Here is a 20737-nt window from a genome sequence, read left to right on the forward strand (position 1 = left end):
GACTCACTAATTGGCACAGTGACTCCAGTCAGTATCAGCGCCATCTTCTTCCCTATGCCTTAAATGGAGAATGCTCTTCCTTCCTCCAATAGGACCAAGAATTTTCTACCCTCTGGTTGAATACTTAATTTGATATTAAAGGATTTAACAAATTGTTCAACCATTTTTAATAATTATATTTTCATCCTACCTTTCGGACAAAAATATTGTCTCCCAAAGCAGCTCACATCAATGAAAAATTCAATACAGTCCTGGTGGGAGGCACTGTACATAAATTAAAATGAGACAAAGGCCTTGACCTCAGGCTGGCAGACTAAAAAACACAAGACATCCAAGGGAAGGGAAGGGGGGGAATAGGTAGAGGATGGAGATCAGTTCGGCAATGCCAGAACAGCAGTGAACTTTAAATGGCCATCTTTATTAGATGAGGCAGGAGCTGATCTTTCCCTGCTGACACTCTTGCTTGGGTATATATAAAAAAAATGCAATTGCCCAGTGACATTTAGACCTCTGGCCAGTTTAGTCCATATACATGTGGGTAGCAGACTAGTAAAGCTTTTTTTCTTTCTTTTTGGTAGACTAGTAAGTGTCACAAATTCATTTGCAAGGCTAGTTGGGCCACTTTAAAAAAAGTATAACATTCGCTTATTCACTCCAAGATAAGCACTCAAACAAGGGGAAATTATGGACTTTGTATGTGCATTTGCCAAACACTAAAGATGTAAAATAATAATAATAATAAAATTAGACAGCTACAGATATTTCTGTAAACCAATTGATTTGAACAATCAACATGTTAAAAATCAGGTTTTCCAAGTAACAGAACACTTATGCTTGATGGATTCTTCAAACAAAGGAAATAAAAAATTGACAAAGCAGACAGGCAAATGTAATTCACCGGTGTACTATATAATTTTAAACTTCCACCCCCAAATAGCTATTTGAAATTCATTTTGTATCGCAAGCATTCTCCTGAATATTATTCAGGGCAGAATAGCCAATTTGATCAACTGCCAGCAAAGTGAATAAAAAATGTACAACATTAACTAGATATAAATGTCAAGCAGAAATATTAATGCTGTACACATTCATAAAGGCAAGATTTCTGCTGAGGTTCACAGCAGCTCCATTAAAAAAAAAACAATAGGTTAAACAATGAAGAAAGAAAAAACCTGGAAGTTACCTGATGTGGAGCCTTGTAGCCCAGGAGAAGATTTGAGGCCTTGATGTCTCCATGCACATATTCATGTTCATGAATGTATTCTAAAACATCAAGCTAATAAAGACATAACAGAACAATTTCAGCATATATAAACCACACACAGCAGAGGGCAACTACTCTTTACAGGTTAACTTTAAAGCAAAGAAACTACATTAGATAGCATTAATAATACTTAATTTTTAACTTACTATTCTCAAGCCCAACAGTAATACTGTTTTGCGGGTAAAGTGCTTTCCTCTCTCTTCAAAAATCTTCTGGAGATCTTTCCCAAATCTGTCCATTACCATAAATCTGTAGCTGGTTTCAGAAAAAGAAAACATAGCCTTTAAGAAAATCCAAACGAGATACCTTAATATATATATATATATATATATATATATATACCTTTTTAGTGTAAGTATTTTAAATTTTAGGTTGCTTTCCAGCAAAGAAAAAAAAGCCCCAAAGCAAAGTACAAAATGAATAAACATGCGCATTTAACAACAGAAATTTAATATCTACTGTAGATACATTAAATGTATTTATTTAAATTATGTAGCAACAAAAGATACACACTATAATCCACTGAGAAGTCTAAACAGGAGAACAAATGAACAGTGAAGGACTGTCAGAATAAGAAGAGCTAAGCGAGTTTCCTATGAATGAACAGGGACAAGACTAGGTTCCTGAGGGAGAGTGTTCCAGGGTCTGGTCTCCTGTCCCATGACAGCGGGTGAAAGAGATGCTAGCGGGGCAGAGGTCTGGGCCTCACCAAAATATCTTAGGAGGAAGGAATGATCGTGTGGAAGCAGATCGTCCATAAATACTATGATCTCAAACTGAAAATGTAATTCTTTCAAGCAGTGGAGGTTGATCTGTTACAGCCAGTGGGGCACTGCCCCACCAACTTCAATAAGATTCAAATGCAGAAACAAGAAGCCGTTGACTAAATGGGAAGGATCCTGCTCTGCGTCAAATGACAAGACTGGGTCAGGCTACTTCTCTCTCCTCTTCTACCTTTTTATTTAATAATTTGATGAATGGTTATTTCATAATTTCCATTTCTACGCACCATTCCTTCTATATTTTCAAATTGCTCACTTAAAAAACAAAAAACTGAAGGAGTTGAAAAAGCAAATCATGGTGGTGTTGAGCTGCTTTTCCAAAAAATGCCCCCCCCCAAAAGGTCCTATAATGCTTGCGAATATTCCATGCTCTGAGCAAAAGCTGGCTGTACAGGAAGCAATACATAACTGACTCATTTTTATTTTGCTTTGGGTCTGGCTGGTGCTAATGCCCTGCAACGAAGTCAGAATGCCCTGATCCCACCGAGGACTCTATCTGGTTCACAGCCATCGAAAGTGCATTTTTAACAGATTGCTTTAGTTCTCATTGCTTTTGAGCAGCAGGATATGGCATTTTAACATTTTACTAAAAATGAAAACACCACTACGGAACCCACAGCACCCACCCACCCTTTCAGGGTGGTACTCAGAACAAGCTGCTGCTGAAAGCCACAGAACATTCAAGCAACTATTCCAAGGAAAGGAGTTCTGGTCAGAAACCAGAAAGCAAAATTACGGAAAGCGTGGAGTGCACATGGGAGGGCTTTTGTGACTCACACAGAAATAGAACTTGCATTAGTTGGCTGTGAAAAGTTGCTCCTAGAATCATAGAGCTGGAAGGGACCACGAGCGTAATCTAGTCCAACCCCCTGCAATGCAGGAATCTCACCCAATGTGGGGCTCAAAGAACATGACCCTGAGATTAAGAGTCTCATGTTCTAACAACTGAGCTATATGTAAGGGTGTATCTTCAGAAGCCCTTGGGTTGCTGTTTTTTTAAAAAAGAGCCATAGACAAATTCAGTCCCTTCCCAAACATGAGGGCTCTTTGATCATGTAGAATCTTCTGTGAGCTGGGTGGGTGGGTTTTTTTAAAAATGCCCCCTTTCTCCTGCAGCCTCTTGTGCTACTTCCCCAACCTTCTAGAGAAGACTTTGGGAGGTGCAGGAGGTTCTAGAAGGGAAGGGAGAATCAGATAAAATTGTATTTCCAGTAGTGACATAAGCTTCTACTCAGCGCCTTTTTTCTTAAAAAAAAAATGTTTAGGGGTACTCTCATTTTCCTACTCATATTGGAAACTTAGATTCACAAAAGGTTTAGGGGTATGCGTACCCCTGTGTCCCCCCAGAAAAAAACACTGCTGCTACTACATTCAAGAGTTTCCCATCAAGCAGAGGGACACAACCGGATACAATTCAGGGGAAAAGTTCTAAAATTAATCTAACAATGCCTTTTGCATGCATCTGTCCATACATATTTCCAGTAACATTGATCTGTTCATCAGTAACATTAATTTAACTTTTAGTAGAGGTTTAATTCTCCATATAGAATTTTTTCTCACATGGCAATTCCTCTGATATTTTCACATTGATCAACTTTTAAGTCTGAATGCTGACACAACACCAAAGGCCATCAGTTACTGAGATGTGCTAAGAATGTGAGAAACTCACACAGGGGGAGTAGTGGCTATGAAAAATCCTATAAACTCAAAAATAAGAAATGGTTTGTACCTTTTGCCATTCTTTTGATGCAAGCCAGAACCCCAGTACTTGGGTACACCTAAGTATTTCAGCTTGTGAGAAGAAATCCATTTCTTAACTGAAACAAGAAAAAAGTTTCCAAATATGCATTGTTACAGCTTTCTGCAAAGCAATTATTGCCATATTTGTGTAAGGATGTGATTAGTTAAATCAGACAGAAGGCAAAATGATGAACGCCTATTGATAAGTACTAAACATTTACTACTAACTCACTAAGGGGGCAATCTTATGGCAAGATCTGCCAGGTTGAAAAGATTAGGATGCAGCAGATCTCTGGCTCAGCCAGTGCTAAGTCCCCAATCAGCTAAGGATATGCTCATATAACTTTCTCATCCCAGCTCGGCTGGCAGAACCAAGGTCAGTGAACCCAAAAAAGTGGCATTCTGGGGGCTGTACCAGAATGGGGGATGAGGGACTTAGGAGGGCTCCTAAGCCCAATCAGTTTGGTCATGTGACCTGGAGACCCAGAACAGAACACCTTTTTTGAGGCCTGTTTTCCATCTGCCAGGCTAAGGCAAAGCAGCAGCCCTGCCACTCAATGGAGTTTGGATCTGGTATAACTTTAACTTGCACCAGCTTGCCTTATGCCAACCTTTTTGTGCATAGGATTGCTCCTTTAGTTACTAAGCATGTGATCTAATCAGCACTAAGCATTTTAAGGCTCAACAGAATCATAGAGTTGGGTGACTGGGAGCGGCCGCTGAGACCACATAACACCTACACTGGCTCCCAGTACGTTTCCAAGCACAATTCAAAGTGTTGGTGCTGACCTTTAAAGCCCTAAACGGCCTCGGCCAAGTGTACCTGAAGGAGCGTCTCCACCCCATTGTTCTGCCTCGGACACTAAGGTCCAATGTCGAGGGCCTTCTGGCGGTTCCCTCGCTGCAAGAAGCCAAGTTACAGGGAACCAGGCAGAGGGCCTTCTTGGTAGTGGCACCCACCCTGTGGAACGCCCTGCCACCAGATGTCAAAGAGAAGAACAACTACCAGACTTTTAGAAGACATCTGAAGGCAGCCCTGTTTAGGGAAGCTTTTCATGTTTGACAGACTATTGTATTTTAATATTTTGTTGGAAACCGCCCAGAGTGGTTGGGGAAACCCAGCCTGATGGGTGGGGTATAAATAAATTATTATTATTATTATTATTATTATTATTATTGACCACAAGGGTCATCTAGTCCAACCCGCTGCAATGCAGAAGCCTTTTACGCAATGTGGGCCTCATTCCCATGACCCTGAGATTAGGAGTCTCATGCTCTAACAACTGAGTTAGGCATGTGCTTAGGTCTCTCTCACTGAAATTAGTGGGATTTAAAAGGGCTCAACCTAGGAACTGCATTATGCCCTTTCCATCATTTATGCATTCCGCGAGTTTCTTTCTGCCTTCTTGGCAATTTTAATATAGCAAACATCTCGTCTCCTAGCAAATCCAAGCATATTATTTAATTAAAATTGCTTATGCTCCCCCCCCCCTTTGAACAGCCACCTTGCGCTACGAAAATTCCACTTTCCCCTTGGAAATTAGTGGCTGCAGCCTCAATGGGCTGTGACCTTCGAGCATAAAAAAGGACAAGAGAAAGTGTTCCAGTTCAGTAGGCCCTATTTATAAACAATTACCTTCAATAACTACCCAACACTGCACCATTATGAAGAAACATCCAGTTGTAATTAGGTATGCCTTTAAAGTTACCATTCAGAGTCCTCTGAGAACTATGGTTTTCGTTGCCCATGAATCATTAAATATATTATTACACCTCTCCCAACGTCTCACATTAGGTTATTCAAAAAGGTTTAGAGAAATTGTTTTGTTGATTCAAACACCAGTAGATTACTTACTTAGGTCAGGTTTAGCTGTCCGCGTGTAGAAACTTAGTTCTGTAAAGAGTGGTCCATTGTCACTGGGTTCCTTTAAAAAATACATTTTTTTATTTAAAAAAAGGGAAAGCTTTCAAATCTGTTGGGTACTCTCCTCGAGTAAATACTTTTTAACAGATAAAGCTTTCTTCCCCTGTCCTATGCAGAATTCTAACAACCTAAGTAAATTCTATTCCTTTTTCTTTATCTTCTTAATGACTGTTACATAATGCAAAAAAGGGTTCAATTAAAAAAAGGAACATTTTTGTAGATTTCAATGCTGGGAGCAGGGATTAACTTAATATGGTGAGTGAAAACTTAAGTGATCTTCTGCATTTCAGTAATATTGTGGTATGCAGAAACAGCAAATTACTAATATATACATTTTTGTTTGACCCCCTCTTAGAGCAAATATGTGTTTGTAACAATGGAATATACCCTGTAACAGATCGGATCACTAGTCCACTTACCCCAAACTGTCTATTTTAACTGTCCACATCTCCCAAAGATCTCAAGCAGAGATCTTACCCATCACCTGTTCCCTGATATTTTTGGTTAAGGACACCAGGAATAGAACCTGGGACTATATGCATGCAAAGCATGGGCTCTGTTACTGAGCTATCATCCCTCCAATATGTACAAGGGATAGTTTTTTATAATAGAATCACAGAGTTGGAAGGGACCCCGAGGATCGTCTAGTTCAAGCCCCTGCAATGCAGGAATATGCAACTATCCCATAGGGGGATCAAACCTGCAACCCTGACGTCATCAGCACCATGCTCTAACCAACTGAGCTATATTGAATCAGTTCCTATGACAACAAAGGCTCAGATACTAAAGAGCACAGATCATTTACCACTAATGGCAGTGAATGAGCTTATGCACACCAAAGCCTAGTAGGCATGGGTGATTAATGTTGGTCAGAAATGTTCATGTTAGTTCAGCCACGTCCTGCTGAGATCTGAAGCAAGTTGAATGTTATGGTAGGCTTTCCCTTGCCAAGAAACCCGTCTCAACCCTGTTTTCTTCTCTCCAAAGTACAAACTTTGCCCATGTCATATACCACATTATTTTGTCCACATGAAGTTGACTTAAGCAACTCAATCTTGATCCAGGGTAAACTCAAATGTACACAAGTACTTCACAAATCTACATCTGGGGTCATATGTCCCTATCTGTAAAAGACATTTATGTTTTCAAGCTGTCTATTCTACGTAGTCAGAGGCATTCATTTATTAACACAATTTGTCTCCATTATGTTTACACACTAAAGCAAGCTACAAAGTACTGATATTCTGTATAAATAAAATGTTTATATCAGCATCCTCTTAAAACCACACATACATCACCGGCATGAACTACGCATTAATGCTTTTCAATACATTTAGTAGTCAGGGGCATGATGTATAGACTATTTTTACAAACATAAACTTAATCGATTCATAGTGTCTATAACTCTATAAATAACAGGCAGCCCGATACAGGCAAATTCACGGCACTAGGTTACTGCTACCAGGCAATAATACTTGCAACTATGCTAAATGGAAACTTAACAATTTGGCTTAAACAAACAAACAAACAAACAAACAAATAGGCTTCCCTCTTCCTGTTAAAATGGGCAATAGTCTCTAGATAGGTAAATAGCAAGCAGGGTTTCAGCAAATAGGGCCAAATCCTATTTGCTTCAAGGGGTGCCTTCTCCCCCGCCCTCCAACTTTCCAGGCGTGCCACATCCACTCCTTCTCAAGGGGTGGAGAGACTGTGGAAGAGGGAACTGAGAGGCAGCAGAAAGGAAGTGGCTGCACAAAGCTTGCACTCTGTCCTCTATGACACGTTCACTTTTTATGGGGAAACGGGCTGTATCAGAAGCAACGCATGACTCTCTTTCCTACTGTTGCTGGTCTGGCTGGTGTATGGAGTCAGAATGCCCCAATATAGCAGAGGGCTCTGAAACAAGTGCCCAGTCGTCTCCCAGCCACCTCTATATCGACAGCCTTGTTTTGTGAACCGTCCTGAGACCTCCAAGTATAGGGCAGTATATAAATTCAATTAATAACAATAACAATGTCAGGTAATAAGATTATGAGTGGTACAGTTGGACAGCAGGGACCAGACAGGGGGGGGGGGGATGATCTGGCCCTCCACTGTGTAAAATGGCTTGTAGCCAGAATGAGTTGCCAAATAAGGAATTATAGCTAAGCACCTCTAATACCATAAGGACATATACCAAAAGTTATAAGCCTGTACTCCAGCTCCAATCTGTCATAGCATTAGTAACTGTCCATTTCTTATGCAATTGATAAATATTTCAGGGAATCTTAAAGCAGAAAAACAATCCCAGCAGATGAATGCAGTAGTGTAATTTGAGACTATAACCGTGCAGTTATAGGAATGTAGGTCAGCATGTGTTCAGTTATTTCAGCAACAGGACAATGTTTGCATTTTTTAAATGTATTATGTATTTATTTATTTCCATTTATGAATGTCCATATGAAGTGGTCTAGCAATGCATAAGGAATGCTAATGGCAGAACAGAATAAAAAGATTTTAAAGTAATGCTTCAACTTATCTAAACTTATTTCAACCTACTTGTAATTCGTGGGACATTGGGTGCCTAAGGATTTTCTCTCCACAAAATTCTACATACTTACTGAAAGAGTCTTTCTAGTTTTCCTAGGATGTTCTGTGCATGCATCTGAAAATGGACTACTTCAAATATATACTTACCACTTTTATAACATAGGGTGCATCACTGGTGACTGATTTTGAAGAATTAACATCAGCTGTTAAAATATGAAGAGTTTCTTATCAACATGGTGAAAGAACCATTTGCTTAATATACAGTTAGTAGTAACAAATAAGTATGTTGAACACTTAAAGTTAAGTGTTCAACTTGTTTCATAACCAGTGGTTTGATGCTGACTTGTTTTGTAACTGACCAGATTTTGTGACAAATCACAGTTCCTGGTTTTCAAACAATGACAAGGCAGGATTAGAGGAAACTGAAAATAAATGCTGATGAAGTTCTCCTCCTGGCAGAAGGAGATGGCAGCACACAAGACTGATGTTTTGTTCAGGCTCATTGCAGCTCCTGGACCCAGCGCCAAACCATGGTTTAGTGTGGCATGTGAACATGGCCTGTGTGCATTGTATAATAATAATGGTGAGATCCTTCTCCCATTAACACTGAAGGAGGAAAGAATAGGCGACTTCAATTAGACTCATTCCAGCTCATACACATTGCGCTAAACCATAGTGATAAACATGTGCTTGTTACACTTAACATTTTAATTTTCCGTGCACATGTTAAATTGTACCATGAAGTGCCTCTCCGGGAATTGCTTGTCACTTCCAGCAGGCACTTAGCTTCTGCAAGTGATGAAGATAGTGACATTAGCCTGTCTAACTCTTGCAAGCCAGAAAGGGGGACCATGCCCTCTGCATTCCAATTATTGCTAGTCCAAACAGAGCAAGATCAGTACAGACAGCACAGTAACGGTACCACTGAAGAGCCACAATTGCATCAATTGCTTAAACTAGAAACTACACTGTCTTTGAGGTACTTCTTGTTGTAGGTCTTGTATCAATACTCTGATCACCGTAGAAGCGAGTTACCATCAAATGTGCTCTTATAACACAGAAAGGCTACTTTTTATATTAAGGCTCTGCTCATTTATATTTCAGCTCATAAAGGAATCCTGTGGCTGAGATACTTAGCAGAAGTTTAGAAAAAGCAAAATATATATGCAGGGATTAGAAAGTAAGAGCCTCTGGCTTCAACCTGGCAGGAAACAATTCCTGAGACAGAAACCCCTCCCTCTTCTTTACACTATGGCCATCCATTTCAGCTTTCTGTTCCTAAGCCAGATTACATATTTATACACACACACACAAAGAAAACTCATTAGGCAGTGATGGGTAGGTTTTACATCATAAGAAATCTGAGACACAAACTCCAGGTATTACTCTGGAAATCTCTAGCTGAAATGCATTATTCATTTTTACAAGCCATGCCCAGCCAACAGCCAACTGTGTCCAAACTTCCACATAACAAAGGACATAAGAACTGCCTAGCTTAATCAGACTAGGGTCTGTCAAGTCCAGCATCCACTTTCCAAACAGCAGCCAGCCAGGTGCGTCTGGGAAGCTTCCAAGCAGGGCATGGAAGGTGATGAATAAAATCCGGATCAGAAGCAGAAACTTAGTAAGCTAAGCAAATGAATAATGTAAACAATGCAGAATGTTAAGTGTGTCTTTGGGCTCATCAGATGATTATTTTGAAGGAAAGGAGGGAAATCAAGCTGCCATTCTCTAGCCAAATTGTGCCCATGATAAACTGATTTCACTGTTCCCATGTTTTCGGATTATATGTTCCCCACACCACCACCCCTGGCCTAAAGAAAGGAATGCAGTGCTCCAACTTTAACAGGCTTCTTTCTCAGTCTTACCAAGATAGAGGCAGCCAAAACCACCTTTGCCTATAACCGGACCAAGCTTCCAATCCTTCTTTGTTAGGTCAGTAAAAACTTCTCCCGGAGGAAATTCTTCTGCGAGTTTCCGTTTTGCAGGGCCTCTTTTCCCAGCTGCTTTCTTAGGCATATTCTAAACTAAAACAAACAAAAAACAAAAATCAACACACCTGTTAAGAGGTAGGTTATTCCGCACTGTCACTTGCTTTTAGTTATTTAATATACCAGTTCTCTTTCTTCAACATATGCTGCCTCCAACAAAACCCAAGTACTAAAATAAGAACCAAACAAATTATCACTCCAGAATGAAGATACTTGAAGTGCTGTTCCCCCCCCCCCCTTTTGGGACAAAATTGCCTTCTCCTAATTGAATCTTAAAACCATATTTCCACATGAACAACAATAAGAATTCTTTAGTTTGTAAATGGTATATGTATCAGCGACCAAGCTCTCAAACACTCATTATGACCATACAGGTTATTTTAAAACACTTTTACCCTGCTCTTGAGCTGAAAAGACTTCCAGATCCATTTAAAAAAGCACACACACACACACACACACACACACACACACACACACGACAATCCCTGCCTCCAGGCTTACAATATAAAAACCTCAACATGAAAGGAAAAGGGGACGAGAAAATGGAAAAAAGCAAACTCAGGTATTGTTATCATTTTAAATTACAGTTCTTATAATGAAGAGCTGGGATAGAAATTGCTCAGGTACCCTGATGGAATGGGAGATAAGGGAGAGCCAAAGGCAGCTGATCTCTCAGTACAACCAGTTGAAGATCCATACTTCCTTTCTTCCTTTCTGCTTCAACTTGATGGCTACTGCTAGGTGACAGCTGAGGGACAGCCAAAGGCAGCTGGTCTTAAAAGGGGGATTGGACAAATTTATGGAAGATAAGGCTATCAATGGCTACTAATCATGCTGGCTATGTTCTGTGTCTACTGCTGGAGGCAGTATGCCTCTGAATGCCAGTTTCTGGGAATGGCAAATGGGGAGAGGGTTGTTGCACTCAAATCCAGTTTGCGGGTTTCCTGAAGGCATCTATCTCTTGTGCTGCTGTGAGAACAGGATGCTGGACTAGATGGGCTTTTGGCCTGAATTTAATCAGCAGTTCTCAATCCTTCATAAAGACTGAGTACATCTGAACAACCAGTTTCCACACTTCTATGTGAGCAAAGCTCTTTATGCTTCCCTGTTATAGACATTAATTGTCTTGTGCTCTAAAATGTGTCTTAATTATCTATCCTAACCATAACTATGACCTCACTATCCAGTACTATAGATGGAAATGGCAACAGAGCAAAGGGAGATGTTGAACCAGGGGGGAGGAGAGGGCTGTGTGGATGGCCAAACAACAGTTAAAATTTTATCCAGAGTTTCTGCACCTCATCCTCATGAATGCAGGGAGAAATAACCTACAAGTCACAGCGGCAGCCAGGCAAGCCTCGATGGCAAGCCTACTTTACATGTGGCAACATATTATATTACCTTGTTTCACAAACATGGGCAGAAGGAGCAAGGTAACCTGGCTGGAAGGGTGGCATACAATTACTTGTAATAAATAAATGTTCTTGTACAACTTATTCTCAATTGGAAGGGAACCGCTACACAGTTATAAATGCTTACTTGCAATGCACATGAAGGGAGACTCCTTAACTATGAAAACTAAAAGCAAGACTCTTTCTAGGAATCCTACTGTTATGCTAACTGCACAGGCTCCATTTCCTGGCCGAGAATGCCCACATCCATCTGCTTATGATGGCACTGTGCCTATTTGCAAGGTGGCCAAACTATTACTAGGGCATTGATGCCAAGCAATGAGTCTGAATGGGCAGAACACAAATTTCACAGTATTCATTCACTTCCAGACAACCTGCTCTTTGTGGAGATACCAAATCTTGCACAACCCTACTTATGACCACCCCTACAGCTCAAATTTAACTCACTGCAAACATCCTTTAACCTGCCCCCAGACTCAGGAAAAGGTACTTCTGTCCATTGGGATTTAAGATACAGGAGAGGCAATTTTGTGCAGGCATCCATGCACATGTTTCCATCCAATTTTCCTACAGAAAAGTCAGGTTAGATATCTAAATAAATATGTATATGCATGAATGACTTGGGGATGTTAGCATGTGCAGTTTCACGGATGGCATACTGACAACAGTGAGCAGCAGACTGTCAGATAACACAAGTAGCAGTAACTAGTTTTATTTATCAAATGGCTTAACTACCATGTGAATTAGAAATACAGGCAGCAGCCTTAAGCTGGGTCAGACTATTTGTCCATGAAGCCGAGCAAACACTATTCCCATTGGAAGCAGCTCTCCAGGGCCTCAGGTCTCCAGGGCCTCAGGTCTTTCAGCTGCTTTCTAAGTAAAGATGCCCAGGGATTGAATCAGGCACCTTCTGCATGCAATGGATGTGCTCTGCCACTGAACTACAACACCTCAGAAATGCGCTGGATGAAAAGGTATAGCTGATACAGTCAGCTATTGGCTATTATATTTGACAAGACTTCACAAACAGGGTTCTCCTCTTTTTGCCCCTTGAAAATAAACTGTTCTGTTCATTAGCAAACTATCACCCCTTGCTTTTAGAATTGTGCATATATATATATATGTGTGTGTGTGTGTGTGTGTGTGTGTATATATGTATATATGTATATACACACACACACAGTGGTACCTCGGGTTACATACACTTCAGGTTACATACGCTTCAGGTTACAGACTCCGCTAACCCAGAAATAGTACCTCGGGTTAAGAACTTTGCTTCAGGATGAGAACAGAAATCGTGCTCCGGCGGCACGGTGGCAGCGGGAGGTCCCATTAGCTAAAGTGGTGCTTCAGGTTAAGAACAGTTTCAGGTTAAGAACGGACCTCCGGAACGAATTACGTTCTTAATCCGAGGTACCACTGTGTGTGTGTGTGTGTGTGTGTGTGTGTGTGTGTGTATATAGTGGTCTGCAAGGTGCAAAAGTTTAGGAAAATGAGCTACAGCAGTTCTCTTTGTGCATTCTGGCATACCTAGTTTTTATCCCCACTTTTGTACACTGCCCAGGCATCTTCTGATGAAAGGTGATTAACAAATGAATAAATAACATGGAGAAGGGAGGCAGTGGAACTGTGCTGGTGGTCCTGACAACCTACAATACCAACACTAGAATAGGCTCATTATGAAAGCATAAGAACCACAACTCTAATTATTTTATTTGTTTATAAAAATATCCTTGTCTTTCCATAAAATGCTCCTGGCAGTTTACAATGACAAAATCAAAACAAAGCTAATGTTAAATAGAAACATAAAAAAAAAAATTCAGTAACTGCAGTCATGAATAAATTAAATAGGCCACTTTAAATCATTACAGTTTCTTCTGAGAAACTACATTTTGGCCACAGAACAAAAGTTCAGCATTATGAAAAGGGCCCATCATTTGTTCCCATCCACCATACTCCATATGGTGAAAGAAAGATCACCAGGAGAGCCTCAGTTAACAAAGTTCAAGGACACTTGGGGTAAGATCTCATAGTAAGAAAAAATCAAAGAGAAGGAAGTCCAAGATGGATGGGAGTTTCTTAAAGCACCCTCTTGGTAGGTGTAGGTCACAAAGCTTCTGACTTGCTTTCCAGCCGACCTGACACTTGCATGGTGTAAAGCAGCCTTGCTTCTTAATCTTATTTAAGTGAAGGGGTCAAGGAAGAGAGGCAAATTAAGTAGTCCTCGTGATTTTGTGAGAAGAGTCTGAAGATGTGTGAGCTACAAGGGAACTAGGTCATGACTTTGTTGCCCAGGGTCTGTAACTTTGCGAACTAAAATAGATTCTCCTCTAGTGAAAAAACAAATTCTGAACACAGAAAAAGTATGCAAACTAAGTTATGATATATTCTACCCTGAAAATGGAGGGAAGGAGTTTGCATAGAAACTGGACTTTAAGAAGGCTGATTTCAAAAAGCTTAAGGAACTACTGGATGAAATCCCATGGTCAGAAATACTCAAAGAGAAAGGAGTCCAAGATGGATGGGAGTTTCTTAAAGGTGAAATACTAAGGTAGACAATTCCAACAAAAAAGAAAAGTGAGAGGCACCTAAATAAACCAGTGTGACTGAATAAGGAGCTTACAGATGAACTGAGATGTAAGGAGGGAAGGTATAAGAAATAGAAAGGACAAATCACAAAGTAAAAGTATATACGAGTAGCCAAGAGTTGCAAGGAGAAGGTCAGGTGGGCCAAAGCTCAGAATGAACTCAGGCTTGCAAGAGAGGTTTAAAATAATAATAAATCTTTCTTTGGCTATGTTTGAAGCAAGAAGAACAAGCAAATAGTATGGGCAAGTATTATAGTTGAAATAATGTTCAGGTGGCGCACTTGGAACACCTCTCACTAGGCAACAGTCATTTTTGCTCCATTATATTCCTCAACAGTGTGTTACAATGATCTAACTTAGACATAACTAGGGCATGAATGACTGTTCAGTGTCATTGCATCTGCCATTAATTTTTCTCCCCCCTCCCTCCCTGCACACTTCGTTTCTTAGCAGCCATTTCCTATTATATGTTTCCATCCCTGCTGAACAGAAGTAAAATGAACATGCCTCTAATTTATTTTGAACACAAAGTTTCTGCTGTGTGGGAACACAGAATGATTCAACAGCTGATGTCCTTCCTCATTTGGTAGTGCTCTAATCCACCACAAACTGCTGTTTATTTCAGCAAGGTTGCTTCCTTTTAGTGATCAGGCAGTGCCACTAAGTTTGTAAGTACTGCATAGATGAAATTTTCTAAGAAAACCCAAGGAACAGAGGACATACCACACCCACGTCCAACCTCCAAAATAAAGAAATTAGATTCTCCTCTTATTTAAATGAGGGGGCACTGTTTATCAAATAGGAGAAAGGGAAAAAATGAGTATGGATACTTTAGTAATTTACTAATGACTGGAACCAAAAAAGTATAGGTACTTTGCCCAGGCAGCAAGACTTCCTGCCTCTCTCCTGCTCAAGACATGTGTACCCTTCACGGCCTAGGACCCTCGTACCTACGAGACCGCCTCTCCTGTTATGCCCCACGGAGAGCCTCAAGGTCCATAAATAGCAACACCCTAGTGGTCCCAGGCCCTAAGGAAGTTAGATTGGCTTCAACCAGAGCCAGGGCGTTTTCAACTCTGGCTCCAGCCTGGTGGAACGCTCTGCCTCATGAGACCAGGGCCCTGCAGGATCTGATTTTTTTCCGCAGGACATGTAAGAGAGTTGTTCGGCCTGGCCTTTGGCTTGGAGCCAATTTGATTCCCTCCCTCTCTTTCTTTTTTCTTTTCCTTCTCCTCCTGCGAGGAGGCTACATTTTAATATTTTAACGCTTCACTATTTTAATGTTGTATTTTAATTTTGTTTTTAAGTTGTAATTATTCAACTTGTTTTTATTATTGCTTGTAAGCAGCTCTGAGCCCGGCCGTGGCTGGGCAGGGCGGCGTATAAATAAAAATTATTATTATTATTATTATTATTATTACCCAGACGCTCTTATAAAATGCCAGGGACAGCAGGCAATTGATGTGACATGAAGGCTGGGAACATCAACCCTGCTATGTTGCAATCCCTTGCAGACTACCACAGAGCCTAGAGACAGGCAGGCAGGTCGTGCATCCAGCAGTGACCAGAGGAGGAGTGACCACTGGAAGGAGCACAGAGAAGAAACGCCATAGCACATCTACAGCAGCACAATCGGATGCCTTCATCTGCCCTAGTTGCAACAAAACACATATCTCCCGCATCAGTCTCTACAGCCATAGCCAATGCTGCAACCTTCCAACCGTTTGACTTCACCCCCAAAGGAGCACTCCTCCAATGACAGATGGATGCCAACCAGAGTTGAAACAGATAATTTCCAAAGCAATTAACGTCTTATTATTTATTAAATTTATATACCGCCCTTCATCATAAGATCTCAGGGTGGTACACAGAATAAAATTCTTCTCAGGCCTTTAGTACACCTTTTTGTGAGTTACCAAAAGATGACATGTAATGTCAGGTTCTGTGGGTTTATATGCCACAAACCCCATAATAATACATGAGAAATCCTTATTTAGAACTCATTAACAAAACTCCCATTAAGCTACTTCACCTCCTCTTTATTAAAAACAGGTAAATGGAAGTACAAAACAAAGTCCACACACATTTTTACATGGGACAAATTGCTTTTGAGATTCTCTTAGGCATTTTATCTAATAATAATAACGCAGAAATACAAAAGAAATGCATGCAGAAGGTCCCAGGTTCAAGTCCTGACATTTCCAGTTTCAAAGAATATCAGGCAGCAGAAAAAGAGCCCTGCCAGTCAGAGTAGACAGTCCTCTGGGCTAGAGATGAATCAGTGGTGTGACAACACTAATCATTCAGAGCACTAGAACTACCAAGTGAAACTTATACAGGATATTGACTTCTAAAAATAGCTTCCACCTGGTTATAGTAAGACACTTTATTATATGAATGCATATAAATAATACATAATTTAATTCCGCTTTTCCACAGCTACGGCATACTGGGTTGACCTTTTCACATTCAAGTATCTACAACTCCTAAAATCTCCTTCCTTGTCAGTCACTCATCAGTGCAGTTCCCATAAGAATATATTCTCAAATTGTTTATATTTAACTTAATTTATTCAGTTACATGACTACATTGTTGCTATTCTACCCTCACAGCAAGTCTGCAAGGTAGGTTAGCAGGAAGACAGCAATTTATTAGAAGAGCCCTCTGTACTTCATGGATAGAAATGTGAACCTGGATTTCCAAGACCCAAGAATATAGGATAGTTTACAATTTTTAAAAATGGCTTGCAAGATAAGAGACACAATATAAATCAATTATGGCATAATAAGCTGTTGTGGACTACAGTTCACTTCATCAGATCAACACTAGCCAACAAAATACTGCCCTGTAATAAAAATGAACCTTTAAGGTGCCAAACATTGCTTGTGTGGCAAAAGACGAACATAGATCCCACTCCGGAAGAGATTAAGCTACAATCCTAAACAGTCTCACTAGAGAGTAAGACCTTTTGAACACGACAGAACTTCCTTGTGAGAGCACTGTACTGCCCATCATGGCTAAATGGAACATCGAAGTTCAGGGGCCGTGTACCTTTCAAATAGCTGATACCAAGGTCAAACAATGGGACAAATTACAAGATGACATCTCACTGCCTGCTGTGAAAAGCAGAGTGTCAAAGTGTGTGCATCTTTTTGGACAGATTCAGCATGGCTCTCTTGCAGTTCTGTTGATACATGACAGCTCTAAGAACTCTGCCACTACAATGCCTTTGCTTTGCATTAAAACCTGTTGACCTAGAGCAGTGTTTCCCAACCGGTGTTCCGCGGCACACTGGTGTGCCGCGGAACGTTGCCTGGTGTGCCGTGGGAGGGAGGCGGGCGAGTCGGGCGGCGAGAGGCGGGGCGGCGGCGGCGAGGAGAGGCCGCCCAGCGCAGGGCTCTCGCTGTCTGGCTGCCTGCGTGGCGCTGACGTCACGGGGCTGTAACGTCGAAAGAAACCCGGGAATCCAGGCTGCGGACAGCCAAACTTCGCCTTTTCTCTATGGCCAGCTTTCATCCTATCATATGCTAATACGTCTACGGTTGAAGCTGCGGAAGGGCGGAAGTTCCTGTGGGGAAGAACCGTCCGGTGAGCCCCGCGATCTTGGGAAGCTGAGTTCCCCCCTCGAGAACCGCCCCTCTCCCGCCGCCCTTCTTCTTCTCCGCTGCCCGCGTATGGTCCCGCCGCGTAGCATCCTCTCGGCGCCCAGAGCCCGGGGGGCTTCCTGCTTGCCATGGCGAGCGGCAGCAGCCTGGTGGCGGTAGCTGGCCTCGCAAAAGCTCCCGCCGCTGGAGGCCCCTTTGCGCCCGCCGGCCGCCTGTCGGCCGCCTGCTCCTGGGAATGCCGGGCGGACCTGGCGGGAGTCTTGCGCCTCGTCCCGGAGGGGGAAACTGACCCCTGGGACCCCCGCTGAATGGGTGAGGAAGGCGCCCGAGACTGGGGGGGGATACACACGCCCCAGGTCGCGGGCCTTCCTGTTCTCTGGAAGGAGCCCCGGGAGCCGTGGGAAGGAGGCGAGGGGCAACCGAGACGGGGCCTCGAGGGGCTTGGCGGGGGGCTGCCCCTCTTCCAGACACCCCCCAACCCCCCAGAATGACCGCCAAATGCTGAACAAGCATCAAACAACCACAGAGGCTTCCGCGTCGTGACTCAGCGGGCAGAGTGTAGGTGTGTTTTTGCACGAAAAGGATCCCAGGCACATCAGTTCCGGGGGTTGATCCCTGCCTTGGAAACCTTGGAGAGCTCCTGCCCTCCAAGTGCAGACCCGCCGCTGTCAACTTTTTCCACATTGAACCCAAACACATTGCACTTGGGGGACCAGCTTCTTAAATCTTTGGCCATATAGTTTGCACGGTTGCACTTGGCACTGCGACCCAATTTGGATCAATTGGAAGACCAGTGGGTGTAGCAGCAGCCTGGCAAGAATAGGCTCTTGTCCTCATTCCACTTTTTCAATCCACCCTTCCCCCTCTGGGGTAGCTTTACTTGCTCTAGAACAGTGGTTCCCAACCTTTTTTTGGGCCATGCCCCACCTAAACATCTCTAAAATCCTGCCCCCCCCCCCCATGACGTATAATTCTTATTATTCAAAAAGTGAATAAGTAAAAAGTGACCTTTCCCCATCTGGCATGGTGGTGTGCCTCGAGATTTTTTTCATGAAACAAGTGTGCCTTTGCCCAAAAAAGGTTGGAAAACACTGACCTAGAGTATCCTGAGCTGTGTGTGTGTGAAAATAAACCAAGAATACAACCCGCCACATTTACACCAAAGTGAATTCCCTTTGGAATGGGCTTCAATACAAAGCGAGATAATGAAAAGGCCTCCAGCAGGTGAAGGTTGTGTGTGAGATAAAGTGTGCAAGAGCACACAACCCCCTTCCCCCATCACCAAAGCCAACACGGTGCAGTGGCTGGTGCAGTTTTGGCTGATTGTCACCTGCAGCCTTCAAGATGTGTCGGATTGCCACTCCCATCAGCTCAATGCCATGGTCAGCGGTGATGGGAACCGTAGTCCATAAACATCTGGAAGGCCAGAGGCTCCCCGAACCCCAGGTGAACATCCCCATTTGCAGTGCAGCCCTAACCACGTCTATTTAGTTGCAAAGTCGCTTTGGGTTTCCCTGGGCAAGACAAAATGACAAGAAATGTAATAGATAATAAGAAATCTTACTGAATTCCACGGGGCTTATACCCAGGCCAAGTGGGGTTAGGGTTGCACCCAGCCACACACTGAGTGGCCCTGAGCCCTGTTTAGGGAAGTTTTTAATGTTTGGTGTTTTATTGTATTTTTATTATTTTGTTGGAAGCCGCCCTAGAGTGGCTGGGGAAACCCAGCCAGATGGGTGGGGTATAAATAATAAATTATTATTATTACTCCCTGCCTCTCTCCTGAACATGCCTCCCTCCCAATGGTTCGCGTGAGAACAAAATGGGCGGCAGAGAGACACAGCCACCTAAGCTGCCTCCAGCACCTCCAAGGATAATGATAGAATGATTTAAAGGAATCTCAATAATGGGGAGGAGGGCAAGGAGTGGAATGAGATGCAGACGCACTTTCTTCTCCCAGTTTGTATCTGATAAAAGTGACTCTAGCCCACTCTCTATTAATAATAATTAGTAATAATAATGTGCCACCAAACTCCCTACTTTCTTCTGCAAACACCGCTCGGGAAATCCTCACAGAAAAGTCCCCTCCCGAGTGGCTCCGCCTACCCCGCAACCTGCCAGCCCACGTGTAGAACCGGGAGGGGCACCCCAAGGGCCATCTAGTCGAACCCCACCTCACTTCGCCTCAGCAGCGGTGCCCTCCCAGCCCTACCACGGAGGCTGCTGTTATTATTATTATCGTCATCGTTTTTACACCTGTGCAGCTGGGACTGCTGAGGGGGGCGCGAAGAGAGGAGCCAGCAGCCTGGGCCCGCGGCGGCCTAAGCTCGCCTCGCCCCCCTCACAGGCGCCTGCCTCCCCTCAGGCTGCAGCAACGGCCTTTCCTTACTTTTGTTTTTACTTCTGTAATATACCTCCCTGCTTCCCTCCTCTGCTCGCTCGCTTCCTTCCGCCCGCTCTGAAATTCCCGCCGCCAGTCTCTCGCTCTCTCCGCTTCCCTGTCAAAGTCCAGCGCTCGGCTTCCTCTCTTTCCCGCCCCCGCGCGACGCGGCACCTCATTGGTTAATTAATCCACGCGCCCTCCCGCCCGAAAGCGACGAGGCTTCTTTTTTTTGTTACGTTTACCCCTCCTCGGCCGCCGTCGCAAGGCAAACGGCCTCCTTTCTTTCTCTCTCTCTCTCTTTCTCCCGGACGCCACCCGCGTACTGCGATGCATTCTGGGAAGTGTAGTTTTATTTCACGCGTAGGAACAGCGCGCCGCCGTTTCTCGCTTCTTCCCACCCCGCCCACTCCTCCTCTCGCGCATGCGCGTTTGAAGAGGGGAGCCGGTGCAAAGTTTGAATGTACAGTACTGTATTTTAACCTAAAGCTACATGCACTGGTAGATGTTATATATGTTGAA

At 42.9% G+C, this 20737-nt stretch overlaps 1 protein-coding gene across 5 annotated transcripts in view; it reads right to left on the bottom strand.

Annotated features, from left to right (window-relative positions):
- Window positions 1-20428, bottom strand: part of VRK1 (VRK serine/threonine kinase 1) — a 41994-nt gene extending 21566 nt beyond the window's left edge. The window contains exons 1-7 of one of the 5 annotated variants that reach the window (XM_081913402.1): window positions 20250-20428; window positions 10108-10261; window positions 8387-8442; window positions 5642-5711; window positions 3776-3863; window positions 1411-1519; window positions 1184-1276 (exon numbers count right to left, since the gene is read on the bottom strand). In XM_081913402.1, coding sequence (XP_081769528.1) covers window positions 1184-1276; window positions 1411-1519; window positions 3776-3863; window positions 5642-5711; window positions 8387-8442; window positions 10108-10258 — 567 coding nt within the window. In that variant the 5' untranslated portion in view covers window positions 10259-10261; window positions 20250-20428. Of the gene's footprint in view, window positions 1-1183; window positions 1277-1410; window positions 1520-3775; window positions 3864-5641; window positions 5712-8386; window positions 8443-10107; window positions 10267-20224 lie in introns of all 5 variants that reach the window. The other 4 variants (XM_081913401.1, XM_081913400.1, XM_081913399.1 and 1 more) reach the window with 4 other exon arrangements.
- Between the last annotated feature and the right edge of the window lie 309 nt (window positions 20429-20737).

Source organism: Podarcis melisellensis, assembly GCF_964234715.1.
Source record: "Podarcis melisellensis genome assembly, chromosome: 1".
Taxonomy (NCBI): Eukaryota; Metazoa; Chordata; class Lepidosauria; order Squamata; family Lacertidae; genus Podarcis; species Podarcis melisellensis.